Source organism: Podarcis melisellensis (genome assembly GCF_964234715.1).
Source record: "Podarcis melisellensis genome assembly, chromosome: 9".
Lineage (NCBI taxonomy): Eukaryota > Metazoa > Chordata > Lepidosauria > Squamata > Lacertidae > Podarcis > Podarcis melisellensis.
This window is the reverse complement of record NC_138541.1, coordinates 20,823,727-20,841,143: the sequence shown is the minus strand read 5'-3', so window position 1 is coordinate 20,841,143 and position 17,417 is coordinate 20,823,727. Positions and strand designations below refer to the sequence as shown.

The 17,417-nt window shown below is 41.4% G+C and overlaps 1 protein-coding gene across 5 annotated transcripts in view; it reads left to right on the top strand.

The window, feature by feature from the left end:
* The window catches only part of PPP3CA (protein phosphatase 3 catalytic subunit alpha), a 189,333-nt gene that overhangs the window by 143,550 nt on the left and 28,366 nt on the right, over positions 1-17,417 (top strand). For all 5 annotated transcript variants that reach the window (XM_081925077.1, XM_081925075.1, XM_081925074.1 and 2 more), the window contains exons 6-8: positions 1,445-1,584; positions 10,332-10,409; positions 15,701-15,795. In XM_081925077.1, coding sequence (XP_081781203.1) covers positions 1,445-1,584; positions 10,332-10,409; positions 15,701-15,795 — 313 coding nt within the window. The remainder of the gene's footprint in view (positions 1-1,444; positions 1,585-10,331; positions 10,410-15,700; positions 15,796-17,417) is intronic.

The following is a 17,417-nucleotide window of genomic DNA, read 5'->3' as shown; positions in this document are numbered from 1 at the left end:
AGAAATGAAGTTGAGAGGCATAACACTTCTTCCTCTGTAATGAATGAATTCATCCTGTCTCAAGATGAATTCCAAAGGGTGAGGGTTGCAGTGCTTTTCTGTGCACAGTAAACCTGCAGTAAACATCCAGCTAAGGGCAGGTTGGTGGTGATTTCCTGTTCAGCAACAGATTTGTTTGTTCACTGTGTTACTTAAGTCAGGCAGACAATGGTTTATTTACAGCAGGGATGTCAGCATTTAAATAATGTGTACAACTCTGATTTTAAAAGTATTAAATAGCTCTATTATTAAAATGCATCTAGGGAGTTTTTCAGTTGATGGAATTGATTTCCTTTGCTATTCCTCCCCTCTAATCAATGAGATAATTGAATTTACTATGTTTATATATATGCTGGAAGCTGCCCAGAGTAGCTAGGGCAATCCAGTAAGATGGGTGGGGTACAAATAAATTGTTGTTGTTGTTGTTATGTTTTGAGGGATTGCATTCAGCTATTGATGGCTGAGCACACTGGATCACTTAATTAATTAATTAATTAATTAATTATCCAAACAGAGAGAACCTAATTTCTGTTGTCTATGCTCTCATAATCTCTAGGTTAGATTACTGCAGTATGTTTTATGTGGGGCTGCCTCCAAACATGGTTCAGAAATGTCAGCTGGTGCAGAATTCAGTGGCCAGATTGCTTACTGGGGCAAGACTGTTTGAGCATATAATGCCAGTCGTGGCCAAACAACACTGACTGCCAATTAGTTTCTGGGCCCAATTCAAAGTGTTACTTTTGACCTATAAAGCCTTAAAATGGCTCAGGACCACAATACCTCAAGGACTGCTTCTCCCCATATGAATTGGCCCAGACCCTGCAGTCATCACTTGAGGTTCTTTTTCATGGACCTCCTCCTATGCAGTGGCTCTTTCCACTTACGTTGGGAAAGTAAGTCAGAGTTTCCCAAACTTGAGTCTCCAGCTGTTTCTGGAGTACAACTCCTATCATCCCTAGCTAGCAGCTCCAGTGGTCAGGGATGATGGGAATTGGTTCCCTGTAATCTCAATTCTCACAATGAGGGAACCACCAGAAGGCCCTTGGAGCTGGATCTCAGTGTCCGGGCTGAAAGATAGAGGTGGAGACATTTCTTCAGGTATACAGGGCCAAAACCAGAATTCATTTTGCTGTAATGACGAGGTTTAATCCCCTTTTATAAACTGCCATAACTATATTCTGTGGTTGCACATCAGTTTGGGGCCAGCATTCACTCTTGGTGCATTATGGTTGTACCAGGGGAACCACACTCTGTTATGGCTCTGAGTTGAACTGCGGGAGGGGTGGGAGTCTCAAGACCAAAGCACGGTAATGCTTGTGTGGTTACACTGTTGTTCCTAAATGTCAGTGCCAGATCTTTCCCTCTAGCACCCTTAGCCTTTCTCTTCGTCTTCTCTTTTTCTTAGTTAGATCGATTCAAGGAACCACCTGCGTATGGACCTATGTGCGACATCCTGTGGTCAGATCCTCTAGAGGACTTTGGAAATGAGAAGACTCAGGAACATTTCACTCACAACACAGTCAGGGGGTGTTCATACTTCTACAGGTGAGGATGCTTTCTTGTTTCATGTGGCCTCTGCAGATGGTTGTGGCTGCTTCATAAACCATCGTAATTGTGCCTTGAGTTGCATAGATCTTGAGTTCTGCCTTTTAAAAGAATTGAATCTCTGCCTAAAAACCAATATTTCTTCCATTGTGTTTAAGCAACGTGTGTACCTATTGAGGTTCTGTTTCAACTAAAATACATAAGGAATCGCACATGAATATTCAGTCAACAAGAATGATTATCACTCAATGTGATAGTGGCAGGATCCAACATGGGCACTGCTAGTTCCATATAAATCAAGGAGGACTGGAAGGAAATGCATTTAAAATGAAGCAGAGGGAAAAGAGGGACCTGCATAGTTTACCCCCATATTTACATTTTGCTCTGAAATTCACTGTCCTTGCAGTGGGGCTCCATGCCTACTCAAGAAGTAATTTCCCCCTTCCCAGCCCTTGCATAAGGAATTAGCAGTTCCTCACTCACTCTGCCGTCAAGCCCTAAGTCAGGGATGGGGAACCTGTGATCCTCCAGATGTTGCTGAACTTAAAAAGTCCCCTCATGCCTGACCATTGACCATGGTGGTTAAATTTGAGTCTAACAACATCTGGACAGCTACAAGTTCCCAGTCCCTGCTCTAAGTCCTAACAATGTGATATCTTTTGAAAGATTTTGAATGTTGCTATGGTGAGCAAGTTCATAAAATTGTTTATCACTAAAGCATTTTCACAGGGTAAAAGTCACTAACATTACTTGTGTGTTGACAGATAAAGTTTCTTGTTACAGTACATATATAGTCCTTTCGCAAAGATTGCTACATTCTATTGTAGAGAGAGTTGAGACTTATACAACCAAGACACTTTCTTCAGTTAGCTAATTGGCTGACTACAGATCCTGCCATTCCCTTTTGGAAGTTCCTTTGCGGGCAAAACATGCTTTACTAAATGCCTGAATTCTTTATCGTAGCATTGAGATTTTAGTTTTAGGGAAAATCTGCATTTTCAGAAAACTGGAATAATGGCAATTACATATGTTTCAGCAAAAAGGGCCTTAGGTTACAAATAAATACTTAATTACCTGTTTAATTGGAAACAATTTCACTGATCTGTATTAGGATTGTTCATGTGTTTATGGGTATTGTGGTTACAGCAACTGCTTTAAGTGATATTCCTGAAGATGGTGACCCATTGGGGGGCAAGGAGGAGGTTGTATCTTTTAGGAAACACTCTAGAATCTGCAGTTTTCCTCAGCATAAATTTCCTCAGCACATTACACCGAGTAGGTCAGAATATGACAAGAATCACAAGTAAACTTCTAGTGAGTTCCTGAAGGGGCAATATATTATTGGTAAGTCTGTTGAAAAGCTTCCTATGATGAGTGTTGGCTATGCTGTCTAGGGCTGATGAAGTTGTAGTCCCAAGAACAGCTGGAGGCTATCCCTGCCTTATCGCATACAAAATGAACCTACTGCTAGTTAAAATACATTGAAATGTTAAGACTGTGATCAGTTGTGTGTGCAAAATTCTACAGCCAATCTTTCTGTACTCACAAGAACACAAAGTTAAGCTAGGACAACCTCTGTTTGCTAGCACTCAGAATCTTGAAATATATATTCATTAATATCCACCCAAATTACATTTTTCCTGGCACACTAATACCATAATGCAATGTACTGCAGTGCATAATGTGGTTATTCCACTTCTTCAGTCATCTGAAACAAAGGAATAATATGCTATGACGTGCGTAAAACACTTCATTATTTCCTCTAGAATAAAGGCTTTCAAGCATTGTTTCTTCAGGGACCCTTTCTACATTCATTTGTCTGCTGAGAAGCAACTACATGTAAGCCGCAGAAATCCTTCACATTACCTCCAGAAAGTTCTGGGGAGTTATTCTGGCATGAACAGTCAGCTTGTGAAGGGGATGCTAGCGAGGCCTGTTGGACCTCACAATCGCCCACATGAACTGAAAAGGTATCGTAGAACACAGTCAAGACTGGTAGCGGTACATTGCAGGGAGAAATTTCAAATGATGGGGAAAGCTGCCTTTTAGGGAACGGTTCACCTTTCTGATCTTCTCATTGAGCAACCTCTGATAAGATTGTGAAGAAGTGCTGCACATGATCACAATCTGCAGTTCACGGTACATGCAGCCCTTACTGCTAAACAGATTATGCACTCCTGAGTTTAAAACAACTCATCTAGCACCATGAGCCTAACAGAAAGGACTCAGTTCTTCTTGTATTTAGCAAAACCTCTAAACAGAAGCTTAATCTATATTATTCTTTATATACTTATATGTGTTATTTGCTTGATTGGGCCTTCCTTGATCAGAGGTAAAACCCCAAACCAGCCGTCTTCTGAAAACTTAAAGCACTAACAGATTTTCTGTGGCATAAAGCTCAAAATAAATATGTGATGTTCCACCAGGTTGTAATAGAACTGGGTAATTCAACTACCCTCCCAGAAAGACACTCCTCCCTGGAAGAGAGGGGAGTGGTTGTGGGTGGGAGCCCGAGCTCCTCCTCTCACCTGGCTGGCACCCACGCCCCTCAGCAGGCACCCAACCAGGTGCCTCCGAGGGGGCGTTTACAGCAGCCTTTTGCTGCGGCGCCAGCTCCTCCTCGGCCTCATTCTTCTCTCCGTCGTCTCGTCGTGAGTCACCCACCCTCCACTCCCTTTGAGCTCAGGGTCTTAGTTCATTGGCCTTGCTATGGACCTTAGGTTGGTCGCCCTGGTTGTCCGGGGGGCCTGGTAGGAGTTTTTCCATTTTGCATTAGGCTTTTTGTTTTTTTCGCCTACCTCGTAGCAATCGTCACAACTTTTGTGGTATTGGTGGGTAGGTTAGGCATTGGAATAATGTGTTGTGGTGTGTCGAATGGCTAGGTGTGGCCATCGCCTATGCCTTCAATTTTTGGGTATTCCATTAAAGGAATCTGGCGGTTGTGTACTCTGTCCGATGCCTGCTTGGCGGGAGGCCATGGCACGGCCCTCGGTGACATCAGGGGAGAGCCTATAGTTGGATTAGCATCAACAGGCTCCACCTACTGGTGAATAAACCCCCTTGTTTTAGACATCCAATGCCTAAGCCAATACCTTTTCACTGCTGTTATCAATAAAGTTGTGGCCTTTTCTTGCCCATTAACCTTATATCACGTGTCCTTGCGTATTCATTCCACATTGCGGGGGTCAGGTCCTCGAACCACAAGTAAAATCCAATAAATTTGATGTAAACTTCAGGCCAGCAGACAGGGTGCCTAGAAAGGAAGGTGAAGGCCACAAAGCAAAAACTTGTATCAAAGGCCAGGATTTTATTTTGCCACACCCCTTTTGCTTCTGACTCTATCTATTTAACCATGAGAAGTGGAATGACACTGTGCCTTCTGTTGAAAAGGGTTCCCCACCTCTAGCCTAAAACAAGAGCAATAACTTCTACTTAGGAATTCAAGAAACATCCAACTGGTTTACATTTTGATGCAGATTTATCTAATTTGCAATGCCTGAACCAATATATGAATCGAAACTCATCTGTCCTTAAAAATTTGCACTTCTCTGAATTTTGCAATGCAATTCTTTTTTTAAAAAAAAAGTGTACAAAAGTATATATTAGGGGAAAGTGCACAAAAATGTGTATTATGGTGAAAATCACTTGCAAACATCTATATATTGGGAGAAATTCATGCGGGAAATGTGTACAAATTTTCCTGGTGCCAAAAGGTCAAACTGATGTAGAAATGGAGATAACTGAATTTAAGACTGGAAAAGATGAGAAACTGAGAGGAATTAGAACTGAAAAATTCACCCATCCCTACCTCTACTTGAGTAAATATACAGATTCTCTCGGTTTTCATGAAATATTTGGTTTACTGACAAATTGCATTTTAGTGAAATGCATCCAGTTTCCTTTATTAAAAAAACCTCTTGCTCTGTTCATTCTGATCTTTCATATCTAACTGCAAGCTGGTTCCAAAAGTACATCTTTCTCTGCTTTGTGAGTTTTGTTAATTTTTTAGTAGTGCTAACTGATATATAAGTAGCAAAATATTTTCACAGGACCTCTAGAGTACTTGGCATGATATTTACTTGTTATACCAAGTTTGTAGCCTCACTTGTTATACCACCACCTTGTGGCTTAAATAATTTGGACTACAAATGATTTAGTTTGATCATAAAAGAACAAAAGCAAAACAACTAAATTTAGTAAGTGGAATATATGCATTTTTGCCTTTGTGAATTATGTATTTACAGTGGTGCCCCGCAAGACGAACGCCTCGCAAGGCGGAAAACCCGCTAAACGAAAGGGTTTTCCGTTTTGGAGGCGCTTCGCAAAACGAATTTCCCTATGGGCTTGCTTCGCAAGACGAAAATGTCTTGCGAGTTCCTGCGGGTTTTTTTCCCTCCCCCCCTTTTCCTAAGCCGCTTATCAGCTGATCCGCTGATAAGCCGCTTTACAGCTGATCGCTAAAAGCCGCTAAGCCGCTAATAGCGCCAATCCGCTAAGCTGTCAATGGGCTTGCTTCGCGAGACGAAAAAACCGCTATACGAAGAGCCTCATGGAACGGATTAATTTCGTCTTGCAAGGCACCACTGTAAATGGTATTGGACTCCCTGTTTGAACATACTGTATCAAATGTAGTGAGGTATATATGTATGTAAAGCTGTAGCTGCACAAATTCAGCAATATGTTAAAGAGGGAACATCAAGCCTTTAGTTTTAGGAGAAGGGTAGAAAGAGTATGTTTGTGCAAGCATGCATGCAAATCCTAGGGAGCTGCCTTGTACGATTGGCCCACCTGGTTCACTATTCTTTACACTGACTTGGCAGTAGAAGCTTCAAGCAGGCTGCCAACCTTTTCAAAGAACAAACAGAATACGCATATTATATGTCAGACTCAGTTTTTATTACGTTATTTTTGAAAAAGCTGCTTTAGGTTCTTGATTTCACAGTTTCTAACCAATCACTGCTATGCACAGTCATCTGCTGTAAAGTCTCACAGCCAGTTTTTCTTGAGCACCATCCAGAAGGAAGATTATTTGTTTTGGAAATGTAGTACAGGAACTTAAAATGTGAGCTCACATTTTTCAAATTATGCGCAACTGCATGTGACCAGTGTCTGAGAGGGATATGTAATATACCAGCTTACCACACGAGGGAGCTGCTGAAATTTTGTACTTGGGCATTTCTGTTCTTTTTGGGCAAACAGTGGAGCCTCAGGTTACAGAGGCTTCAGGTTACAGACTCCGCTAACCCAGAAATATTACCTCAGGTTAAGAACTTTTCTTCAGGATGAGAACAGAAATCGTGCCGCGGCGGCACAGTGGCAATGGGAGGCCCCATTAGCTAAAGTGGTGCTTCAGGTTAAGAACAGTTTCAGGTTAAGAACGGACCTCCAGAACGAATTAAGTACTTAACCCGAGGTACCACTGTATTGCATATGGTGGTAGAAGCTCAACAGGACTCAGATGAAACAGTGGTCCTATGAAGTTTGACCAGGCCCTACTAAACCCCTTGACTGTGGTCTGATTGCTCAGTCGGAACAGCTCTTCTTTTAAGTCAAGACAAAACTTTCTTCGTTTTATTTATACAAGTATTCACATACTGCCCACTCATGTACAATATCAAAGTGGTGTACGATAATCTACGCAAATGCAATAAAATATATAATAACATAAAACAATACGGAATAATTGCAAGAATGGTTGACTCATCTGAAAATTGAAATGAAGCCACTGATGAGACCTAACCGCAGAAAAAGTTCTTTAGGAGACACCTGAAAGTTAGGAGCAAGGATGCTGGAAGAGCACTCCACAGCTTGGGGCTGGCAACACTCAATGCCAGACTTCTAGCTGAGGCCAGCCAAGCTTCTGAGACATGGGCAACAACTAACAACACTCAAATGAAGCCTTCACTTGACAACTCCAAACTGCTTCACTCTTCACTGCTTTCTATTTGGCTTGCCTGCCTGCCATGCTCAGCATTCTGCCTCATTTTTCAACCTCCTCTGGACTGGAGGTATCCTAGAGTCTTCTGCATGCTGACCTGGAAGTAAGCCGTACTGAACTCAAATGGGATTTACTTCAGAGTAAGCGTGCAAAGGCTTGAGCTGTAACTGGGCACAGACCTGTAGCCACAAGTGGAGTCCTTGTCAACTAATTTGCATAGCAGACCAAATGAATTTGATTATATTAAGGCTGTTTGTTTGTTTATGAAATAGTATGAAGAGGAAAGGAGGCTTTCCGTTTGTGTTATACACTTTATAATATTGACATGGTTTTATTAATACACACAACAGTTCTTTTGATAACTTTTTTCAACAACAAAAATGTTAGGTCCACTACACAAGTTGCATATCAGTTGTACCACAATGAGAGGAAAGTGTTTATTTGAAATTGCAAATTAATATACTTTTTTTTTTCAATTACCAGTAGAACTGTATCTAAAATCTCCCTCTTTATTTTATATTACCAGCAGCTCTCTTGGTTATATAACTAAAAGCCAGTTGCCATAGCAACCTCAAATATAATGTTAGTGTCGTGGGATAGATTCATAGAAAGCATTTAACCCAGTGTGGTTAAGTGAAGTAAGGACTGTTGCAAACAGGGCAATAGATGGCTGGGCTTTTTTTTCTGATCCCTGTACCTCTTCTATATGAGGGGAAAGTAACAGTAGTCTTATCTTGCTCATTCTCTCCTGCCCCTTTGAGGTTTGGGGTGCTGAACAGAAGCAGCAGCTCTTAAACTCAGTACACTTTGCAGTGCATTACAAAAAGAACATCTGGAACTTGAAGAAGCTGCAACAAACAGAACAACCAAGGGGACAGAGCATCTTCTCTTCAAAGAAAGTGAAGGTGTTTGTGGCTATTTAGCTTAGGAAAAAGAGATAACATAGAGAGGAGATGATGGAACAGGAACAGCCAACACAGTGCTCTCCATCTGTTGTTAAACTACAAATCCCATTATCCCTGACCATTGGCTGTGCCAGCTGGGATCTATGGGAGTTCAGCAACATATAGAGGCCATCATTTTTTGCCACCCCTGTGAAAAGAGGCTTATGGTAATAGAGGTTTGTGACAGAGGTCTGTGGAGAAGAATTTACTGCCTCTCTCTCATAATACTCAGTGTCATCCAGTGAAATGGATTGGCAGTAGATTCAGGACGGGACTCCCCCCCCCCCAAAAAAAAAGTACTTCTTAACACTATACATGATTCATTTATGGAATTTGCTGTCACAAGGTATGGTGATGGCTCTAGATGTAGCTGGTTTTAAAATGGCATTAGACAGATTTATGGAGGATAGGACTGACAGAGACTATTAGCCATGATTCAGCATGGGGATTCCATTTTGCTCAGAATTATATCATTTGCTGAACAGGGGGAGGCTGCTGTTTTCATGTGGTGGAGTGGATTTCCTCGAAGCATTTGGTGAGCCAGTGTTGAGGACAGTCTACTGGAACAGATGAAAACCTGGTTTGATCCATTCATGGAAAAGTGCAATAATACAGCTGTACTGGGTTGGCCACTCACCAGTCTGTTCATTAAGTAAAAACCCAGCCCTTGGAAGTCAGGATTGTCTGTGCCATTTTACGTGTGCTGGAAAATGTGTCTGAAATCAGACAGAAGCTTCATATCACAGAAGTACTCTAGATCTAGACAAAAGAGCTTTGCTGTATTTGTATGGACATGCCCACAGCTCCACTAAATCCATTAAATGGTAGTGCAGGCGATCAACACAACACCAGAATTCATACTCGGCTAATCCTCAGCATGTTGAAATTTGTGTATATTTCAGTGAAATGAAGAATATCCTTTTATTACTCAACTTCTCTCCCTCTTTCCCACCACCCCTCTCTCTCCAGAGAACTGCAGTTTATAAAGTTTCCTAAATCCTATACTTGGTACTAAATGTGTGGCTTTTTGTGGGTTAGCATGAGGTACCCACAGAGAATTAAGTAGCTGCTAAGTGCATTCACATTGGTATTGAGACAGAAATAGAAGGCTGATCCTCCTTTTCCTAACTTTCTCTCTAAAGGCACCAGCATCTTTGTAGAGAGAATAAAGTTGGGAAACAGCTACAGCAAACCTCAAATCATTTAAACTGAATTGAAATGCAGCTACTTGGAATCTAATTTCTGAATCTGTTGGAGGGAGGATGGGGCTTCTGAATCCATGGAATCCACGTTTGACGATAGCAAACGTCCTGTTCTGGGCTTCATTCAGTGACCAACCATATTCCCCAATGTCAGGGGCAGGGAAGGAAGATCCAAAGCAATCTACTCCCAGTTCTAAGCACAGTGTCCTTTCAACTTGGAAAACTTGTTTGTTTAAACCACAGTTTAAGCAGCCTTAGCCTTGTTTGAGCCATGATTTTCACAAACTACAGTTCTCCGAGTTGGGGCACACCAGAGAAGTATGGGGAATTTAAAGCCAATCTCCTCTTTTTAAGATGCAAAACAATCAAACAAATGGTAGAGATTGAGTATGCAAGAATGTGGCCCATTCATACAACAGGAAACCCTGGCCTTCCATTGTGTCTAAAACTGGCCAGTGACTTTCTGGAGTTAACTTGCAGCTTATGTTTTTGACTAGTAGGGGATACAGTGATAGGCTTTCCCCCCAGTGCTGCTTTCCATTGAACTCAGTAACATTTACGTTTATGTATATATTTATGTATTTGTGAGTGTCTGAGGCTAAGGCACCTTCTCTGTTTTTGTTTTTGTTTTATTAAAACATGCTTCTTTTCCTGCCCCAACAGTTACCCTGCTGTTTGTGACTTCCTACAGCACAATAACTTATTATCTATACTCCGAGCCCATGAAGCCCAGGATGCCGGGTGAGTGGCTTTCCTTGTTTTTTGAATAAATTATTTTCCGGCATGTTGCCATCTGTACATTTCTTACATTGCTAAGGTGAAGTGCTTGTTCGGTATCTTTCAGAATGTAAAAGGGAAAGGACTGGTGTTTAAAAACAGTTGAATATTGACTTTTCAGGATATGTTGCTTTTACTTTTGATGTGGTTTTAGGGAATCTTGACCGCATCCTGAAACCCTGGCTCTCTAGCGGAGAAACAAGTGGGAGACGTTTAGCCTCTTTAAAATGGTGTAATGTCCAAACCCCTATATCTTACCTACAATTCTTCTTCCCAAATTCTAACTAGGGTTTCCTGCTGGTGCAGGAAGTGCCCCCTACAAGGGTTCAGATACAGTTCTAATTTTTAAAATATACCAGGGTGCACAGTTTTGGCACTCAAAGCAGTTTGGGTGGTCCTCTGCTCAAATTAAAGTATACTGTGATGATATAATTAGAACAAGGGCTTTCCCTTGCTCAGCTGATAAACAGCAGGAGCATATATATCAGCTCTTTACAGCTTGTTAACTTTCCGAACCTGCAGGGCTCTTTGGAGAGGCACAGTTTGAAACAGGAATATATTTTCTAGGTCACTGAAAGGAAGTGCCACTCTGTGCTTCCACTTTGCTCATCCTAATGGCTAAAGTACCAATACTTTTTACACAAGCACAGATGGAAGGAATATAAATTATTGACACTCAGATAGAAGAGCCATAATTTATGAATGTATTACAAGGTCTTCCACATTTAAGTAGCATGGTATCCTCATTTCATCTAGTTATGTGTGCCATATAGTATACTCTGTTTTCATAAATTTGTACTCTGTCTTTTCTTCCAAGGGTGCTCAAAGCAGCTAACAATACTGTATAAAAAAAATTTTAAAGCACCCATCAGCCAAAAAAGTTCCAGAAGTATAAAAGACCAAATTGGTAAAATATAGAGCAGCATTTTATTTTATTTGAAAAAAGTATTAGTGAGATCATTTTAAAAATATCTACTGAAGAAAACGAGCTTGTGGCATGAAAACAAAACAAAATCATAAACAGGGTGCTAACTAGATCTCCTGTAAGAGCCAATGTGGTGTAGTGGTTAAGAGCAGTAGACTCGTAATCTGGTGAACCGGGTTCATGTCTCCGCTCCTCCACATGCAACTGCTGGGTGACCTTGGGCTAGTCACACTTCTCTGAAGTCTCTCAGCCCCACTCACCTCACAGAGTGTTTGTTGTGGGGGGAGGAAGGGAAAGGAGAATGTTAGCCGCTTTGAGACTCCTTCGGGTAGTGATAAAGCGGGATATCAAATCCAAACTCTTCTTCTTCTTCTTGTATAATAATAATAATAATAATAATAATAATAATAATAATAATAGTTGTTGTTGTTGTTGTTATTATTATTATTATTATTATTATTTATTTATTTATTTATACCCCATCCATCTGGCTGAGTTTCCCCAGCCACTCTGGGCACTTCCAATCAAGTGTTAAAAACCAAACAGCATCAAATATTAAAAACTTCCCTAAGCAGGGCTGCCTTCAGGTGTCTTTTAAAGTGAAGATAGCTGCTTATTTCCTTCACATCGGTCGCCACTACCGAGAAGGCCCTCTGTCTGGTTCCCTGTAACCTCACTTCTCACAATGAGGCAACCACCAGAAGGCCCTCGGTGCTGGATCTCAGTGTCTGGGCTGAACGATGGGGATGGAGAATGGAGAAGAGATTTCATTCGGTCCACATCTTAATGCAATGTGATTCTCCAAGCAAACAAACAGTATATACATAAATGTGTATATCAGGGTTAAGTGTGCATGAAGAAAATAGCATACGACATGCATTTTATTAGGGGAAATGGCATACAAAAATGTGTATATTTGGCAAAATTGAATATGGAAATGTGAGGGATCTACACTAAAATGATGACATATTTTTGTAAAGATTTATTTTGACAAAATACAAACTAGTGCACAGATGTGGAGAACTCGACTTCAGATTGGTAAAATGAGAAACTAGGAGAAACCCAAACTGGCGGATCAGTTCATCCCTACCTCCAGGGCAGATGGTTCTAGGAGAAAAAGCCTTCTCTTGTTTTTTGCACTAAATATACCTAGATATGGAGACCCTCCACATCTGATCTCTGTGGTGTTTTTGTGACATTTGGGGGTAATTTCCGGGTTCAGGGCAATCAATTGATTGTTTCCTATACATCCTGAAATTCACCCAGCATTCTATTCAAACTGCAATTTTAAAGGAAGTTGGTCAGCCATTATTTCCCATCAAGAAACCCAAAAAAATTCCAGAACACTATTCTTTCCTTCTTTCCTTCCTTCCAGAGCCAGTGTGGTGTAGTGGTTAAGAGCGGTAGACTCATAATCTGGTGAACCGGGTTCGTGTCTCCGCTCCTCCACATGCAGCTGCTGGGTGACCTTGGGCTAGTCACACTTCTCTGAAGTCTCTCAGCCTCACTCACCTCACAGAGTGTTTGTTGTGGGGGAGGAAGGGAAAGGACAATGTTAGCCGCTTTGAGACTTCTTCAGGTAGTGATAAAGCAGGATATCAAATCCAAACTACTACTACTACTACTACTACTACTCTTCTTCTTCTTCTTCTTCTTCTTCTTCTTCTTCTTCTTCTTCTTCTTCTTCTTCTTTTCCTTCCTTCCTTCCTTCCTTCCTTCCTGCCTTCCTGCCTTCCTGCCTTCCTCCCTTCTTTCTTACATTCATATGCAACCTGTCCTCCCAGGAGCTCAAACCAGCGTACATGTGATGTCTGACCCCATTTTGTCCTCACAACAGCTCTATGAGGTGGGTCAGACTGAGAGTGCTTGACTGATCCAACATCACCCAGAGACCTATTCATCTATCTGGGAAAGCTTGTTATAACTAAAATTTTATCCAGAAATCACAGAGAGTAGGGGCCTGTTATATCTCTGTGGAATACTGTTCCACAGAACAGGAGCAATCACACTAAAAGCCTTGCTCCAAATTACTGTGGAATGGACTCCTAAGATCCTTAGAACTTGCAAGAGAAGTTCTCTTGCAGATCACGGTCACCTGCTGGGTATATAAATGATATGGTGGTCTCTCAAGTAACCTGCTCTCGAGCTGTATAGGGCCTTATATGTTGGTGCCAATACCTTGAATGTAGCCTGGTACAGCTAGACTGGTGACTGGGAGCAGCCGCCGAGACCATATAACACCAGCCTTGAAAGACCTACATTGGCTCCCAGTACGTTTCCGAGCACAATTCAAAATGTTGGTGCTGACCTTTAAAGCCCTAAACGGCCTCGGTCCAGTATATCTTAAGGAGCGTCTCCTCCCCCATCGTTCTGCCCGGACACTGAGGTCCAGCTCCGAGGGCCTTCTGGCGGTTCCCTCACTGCGAGAGGCCAAGTTGCAGGGAACCAGGCAGAGGGCCTTCTCAGTAGTGGCGCCCGCCCTGTGGAACGCCCTCCCATCAGATGTCAAAGCAATAAACATCTACCTGACATTCAGAAGACATCTGAAGGCAGCCCTGTTCAGGGAAGTTTTTAATATGTGACATTTTAGTATATCTTTCATCTTTGTTGGAAGCCGCCCAGAGTGGCTGAGGAGACCCAGCCAGATGGGCGGGGTACAAATAATAAATTATTATTATTATTATTATTATTATTATTATTATTATTATTGGTAGGTTGGGATCCATATAACTGAACCTCTTTTGAAGGCTATTAATAAGTTGCAATGATGATAGTGGTACAGCTCACACAAGCTGATTACTACTCTTTCCAGGATGGTCAGAGCAACCATTGATGCTGGGTAATTTCCTTGGTTGAAGAATTTCCTTGGGTGAAGAGCTAACAAATTTGAACTGTGCAAAAGGACACCCTGAACAAAATATTATTGCTACTATATGACAAAATAACAAGGATATTTATACCAGAGATCTTCGTGACCCTAGGAATTCCCTCCCCTCTTTAAGCAGCTCCCAAGATTGCCAGCTGCCTTTGAAATTTTCCTGTATTCCAAAATTGGTTTGCCACAGGGTGCATCAGGCTGCTGTTATAAACAAAGAGACAACCTGGGAGATCCACCTGGACTATTGCAGATGGCTGTAGTACACATACCTGTAAAATACTCTCAGTATCCTTATTGATGTACCCCAAATTCCTCAAGTTTTGTTTTTGCTCTTGGTGTACCGAAAGCCAAATATTGCTACAGAACCTCGATATGCAATTAGAGTAGAAGTGGTAGCATACTGTTCTTTTCCTTTTTTCTTTTTCTTCATTTTGTTGCCAAGAGTTATAGAGATTTTATATAAGTCAGGGAACTAAAATGCTATTGCTGATCCTTGCTTTGCCTCTTGCTAGGGAGAAAATATCATTTTTGTTGGTTTGATTCCAAAATTCTGGGGTTTTTCATTTTCATTGCTGACTGACTAAATATAGGCCCGCTGAGACAGTAACATTTTTTGTCACCACAAGCAAGTGTAAATGTGCCGAGAGAAAAACTGAGCGTATATCAGAATATTTTGTGTCCCACATCCCCACACACTATTTTTTAAGGTTTGAGCACTTTGATGTCGGTAGCAGAACCTTATATATTTTGTGCACAAAATACCAGGGTGGGGTGTGTGTGTTTTGTTTTTTGTAAGTCCAGAAACACATTGGCTTGGATCAGGGTTTCAAAATGCCAAGATTCCTCTGCACAGTTTGGGGTAATTCCTACCTCCTAGTACAGCAACACGTGTCCTGGCCTAGGATGTATTAAATAATTTAGGAATGTTGTCCAGCCCTTCTGAGAGGCTTTAGGACATGCAGGGAATTCTTGTGCAAGCAGCCTTCCAATCATAGTCTTTGGATACACCACATTGTTTCTTTTTATTTGGAGAGCTGGCTATTTTAAAGCATCCTTCACTCCCCTAGTCCATAGTGTGCCACAGATTGCTTTTCAGAGGTGGAGAGAAGGACCCGAAAGCAACTTATTGTGCCCAAGCAGACTCATAAAGCTGCACATGCTTCGTTCTAACTCATTTTCCTGGAGGAAGACCTATGAGGAAGACCTATGCCTGTCCAAAACACAAATGAACCCAACAAAAGTTGTCCACAAACTTTTCCCATTGACTCCTTAATTACCTGTAAGTCTGTGGTCTATCCAGTACGTACTCGTCTTCTCTAAAATAGTTGCAATGATGCACATACAAGTCTCTGTGAAATACGCGCAACGTGTATTTATGTGACTGTATCTGTGACAAGATATAAATCAGAGAATTTTATGGTATTAATAAGGTTACTTTGCCATTTGTTACAGGTATCGTATGTACAGGAAAAGCCAGACAACAGGTTTCCCTTCATTAATTACAATTTTCTCAGCACCAAACTATCTAGATGTATACAATAACAAAGGTAAGAGAACTTCTTGCCCCTGCAAACTTAGCTTTGCTTTAACTTAATGATTTCCTCTTCCATTGTTCTACCTCGATTGTGTGTTTTTTAAACTTCCCTTTAGTTCAAGGTCGATTCTTATTACACAGTTTTTGTATTAAGTGAATGGATTTGTGGATTAACTGCCTCTGGGGGGGTCTTTTCCTATCTGCAAATTGTAAATTTTCAGATGTATGAAGACAGATTTCAAAAAGTAAAGTCATATTATTATTATTATTATTATTATTATTATTATCATGGTCATTATTAATTACCTGCCCTTCACCATACGGTCCCAGGGTGGGTCATTAAACATTAAAACTCAATATTAATAACAGTTTATAACAACTTAAAATCACAAATATTCAAATATTTTCCCACTGTGTCCTGCAGTGCTCTTTAGATTACTTTAAAGCAAGGGCAGGAACCTTTTGCAGCCTAGGGGCCGCATTGCCGCAGTGCAACTTTCCAGGGGCCACATATCAGTGGTGGGCAGGACCAGCGGTAAAAGTGAACAGAGCAATGAATGTAAATTTAACCTTTGTACTGTAGTCCAGTTTCTATACACACTTCTACCTCCAATCAGGCAACAGAGAGTCATTATCAGTTTTCAAGGATACAGCCCATGCAGGCAGATACACTCAGGGAGGGCACAGACAAGGGTCAGTGAAAGACGTGGTCTGGGGAGAGCTGGTATGGTTGAGGAGGTTTAACCTGCAGGTCAAACAGATCTGGGTGGCCACATTTGCTCGAGGTCTGAAGTCCCCCACCCCCTATTTTAAACCTGGAAGAACATTGAATTTCAAAAAGCCATTGAAATTCTGGCTTGTTTCACACGTGTCTGTGCATCATTCATTATGTGATAATTTATAGCTCAAAGAATTGACCTCACTGAAAAGCATTGTGTTTTTCAGTGTTGTTTGTGGGAGTTACAAAAGATCTACTGAGGGCTGCATATACATTTAAGTTACATTTATAGCACTCCCCCCACCCCAAAGAAATCCCCTGAATCCTGGAAACTATAGCTTGTAAAGGATGCTGTGAATTATATTTATGAAAAGCAAATCAACAGTTTCCAGGATTCTTTTTGGCAGTGGGTGGGGGGGGAGGTGCTTTAAATGCCTGGTTTGTATGCACCCACAGGTATGTAATCTCTGATTGCTGGTTTGCAGATACAAGTCACTAATTCATACTTGGGCCCTCAAGTGTTGAAAATGCAAGTGCAAAGCACAGATGCCCTGAACAGTCAACCTGAATTGCTTAATGCATGCACACAAAGTCAGATGTTCAGTCCAGCCCATTTCATGTTAACTTAGAAGCGTTACTGAGCCTAATGAAAGTTATCCGCAAGAAACAATGCACAGGGTTGCTACCTCAGTTGCATGAGGAATGCAGTACTGCATCAGCTAACAGAATCCTGACCATAGCTGTCAACGTTTCCCTTTTTTAAAGGGAAATTCCCTTATTCCAAATAGGATTCCTCACAAGAAAAGGGAAAAGTTGACAGCTATGATCCTGACAGGGTCCCAAGAGGACAGTAACCTGAGATTCTCCAGTCCCACAAGGATAAGTCTCACGATTTAGAAGCACTAAACTGTGTGTGC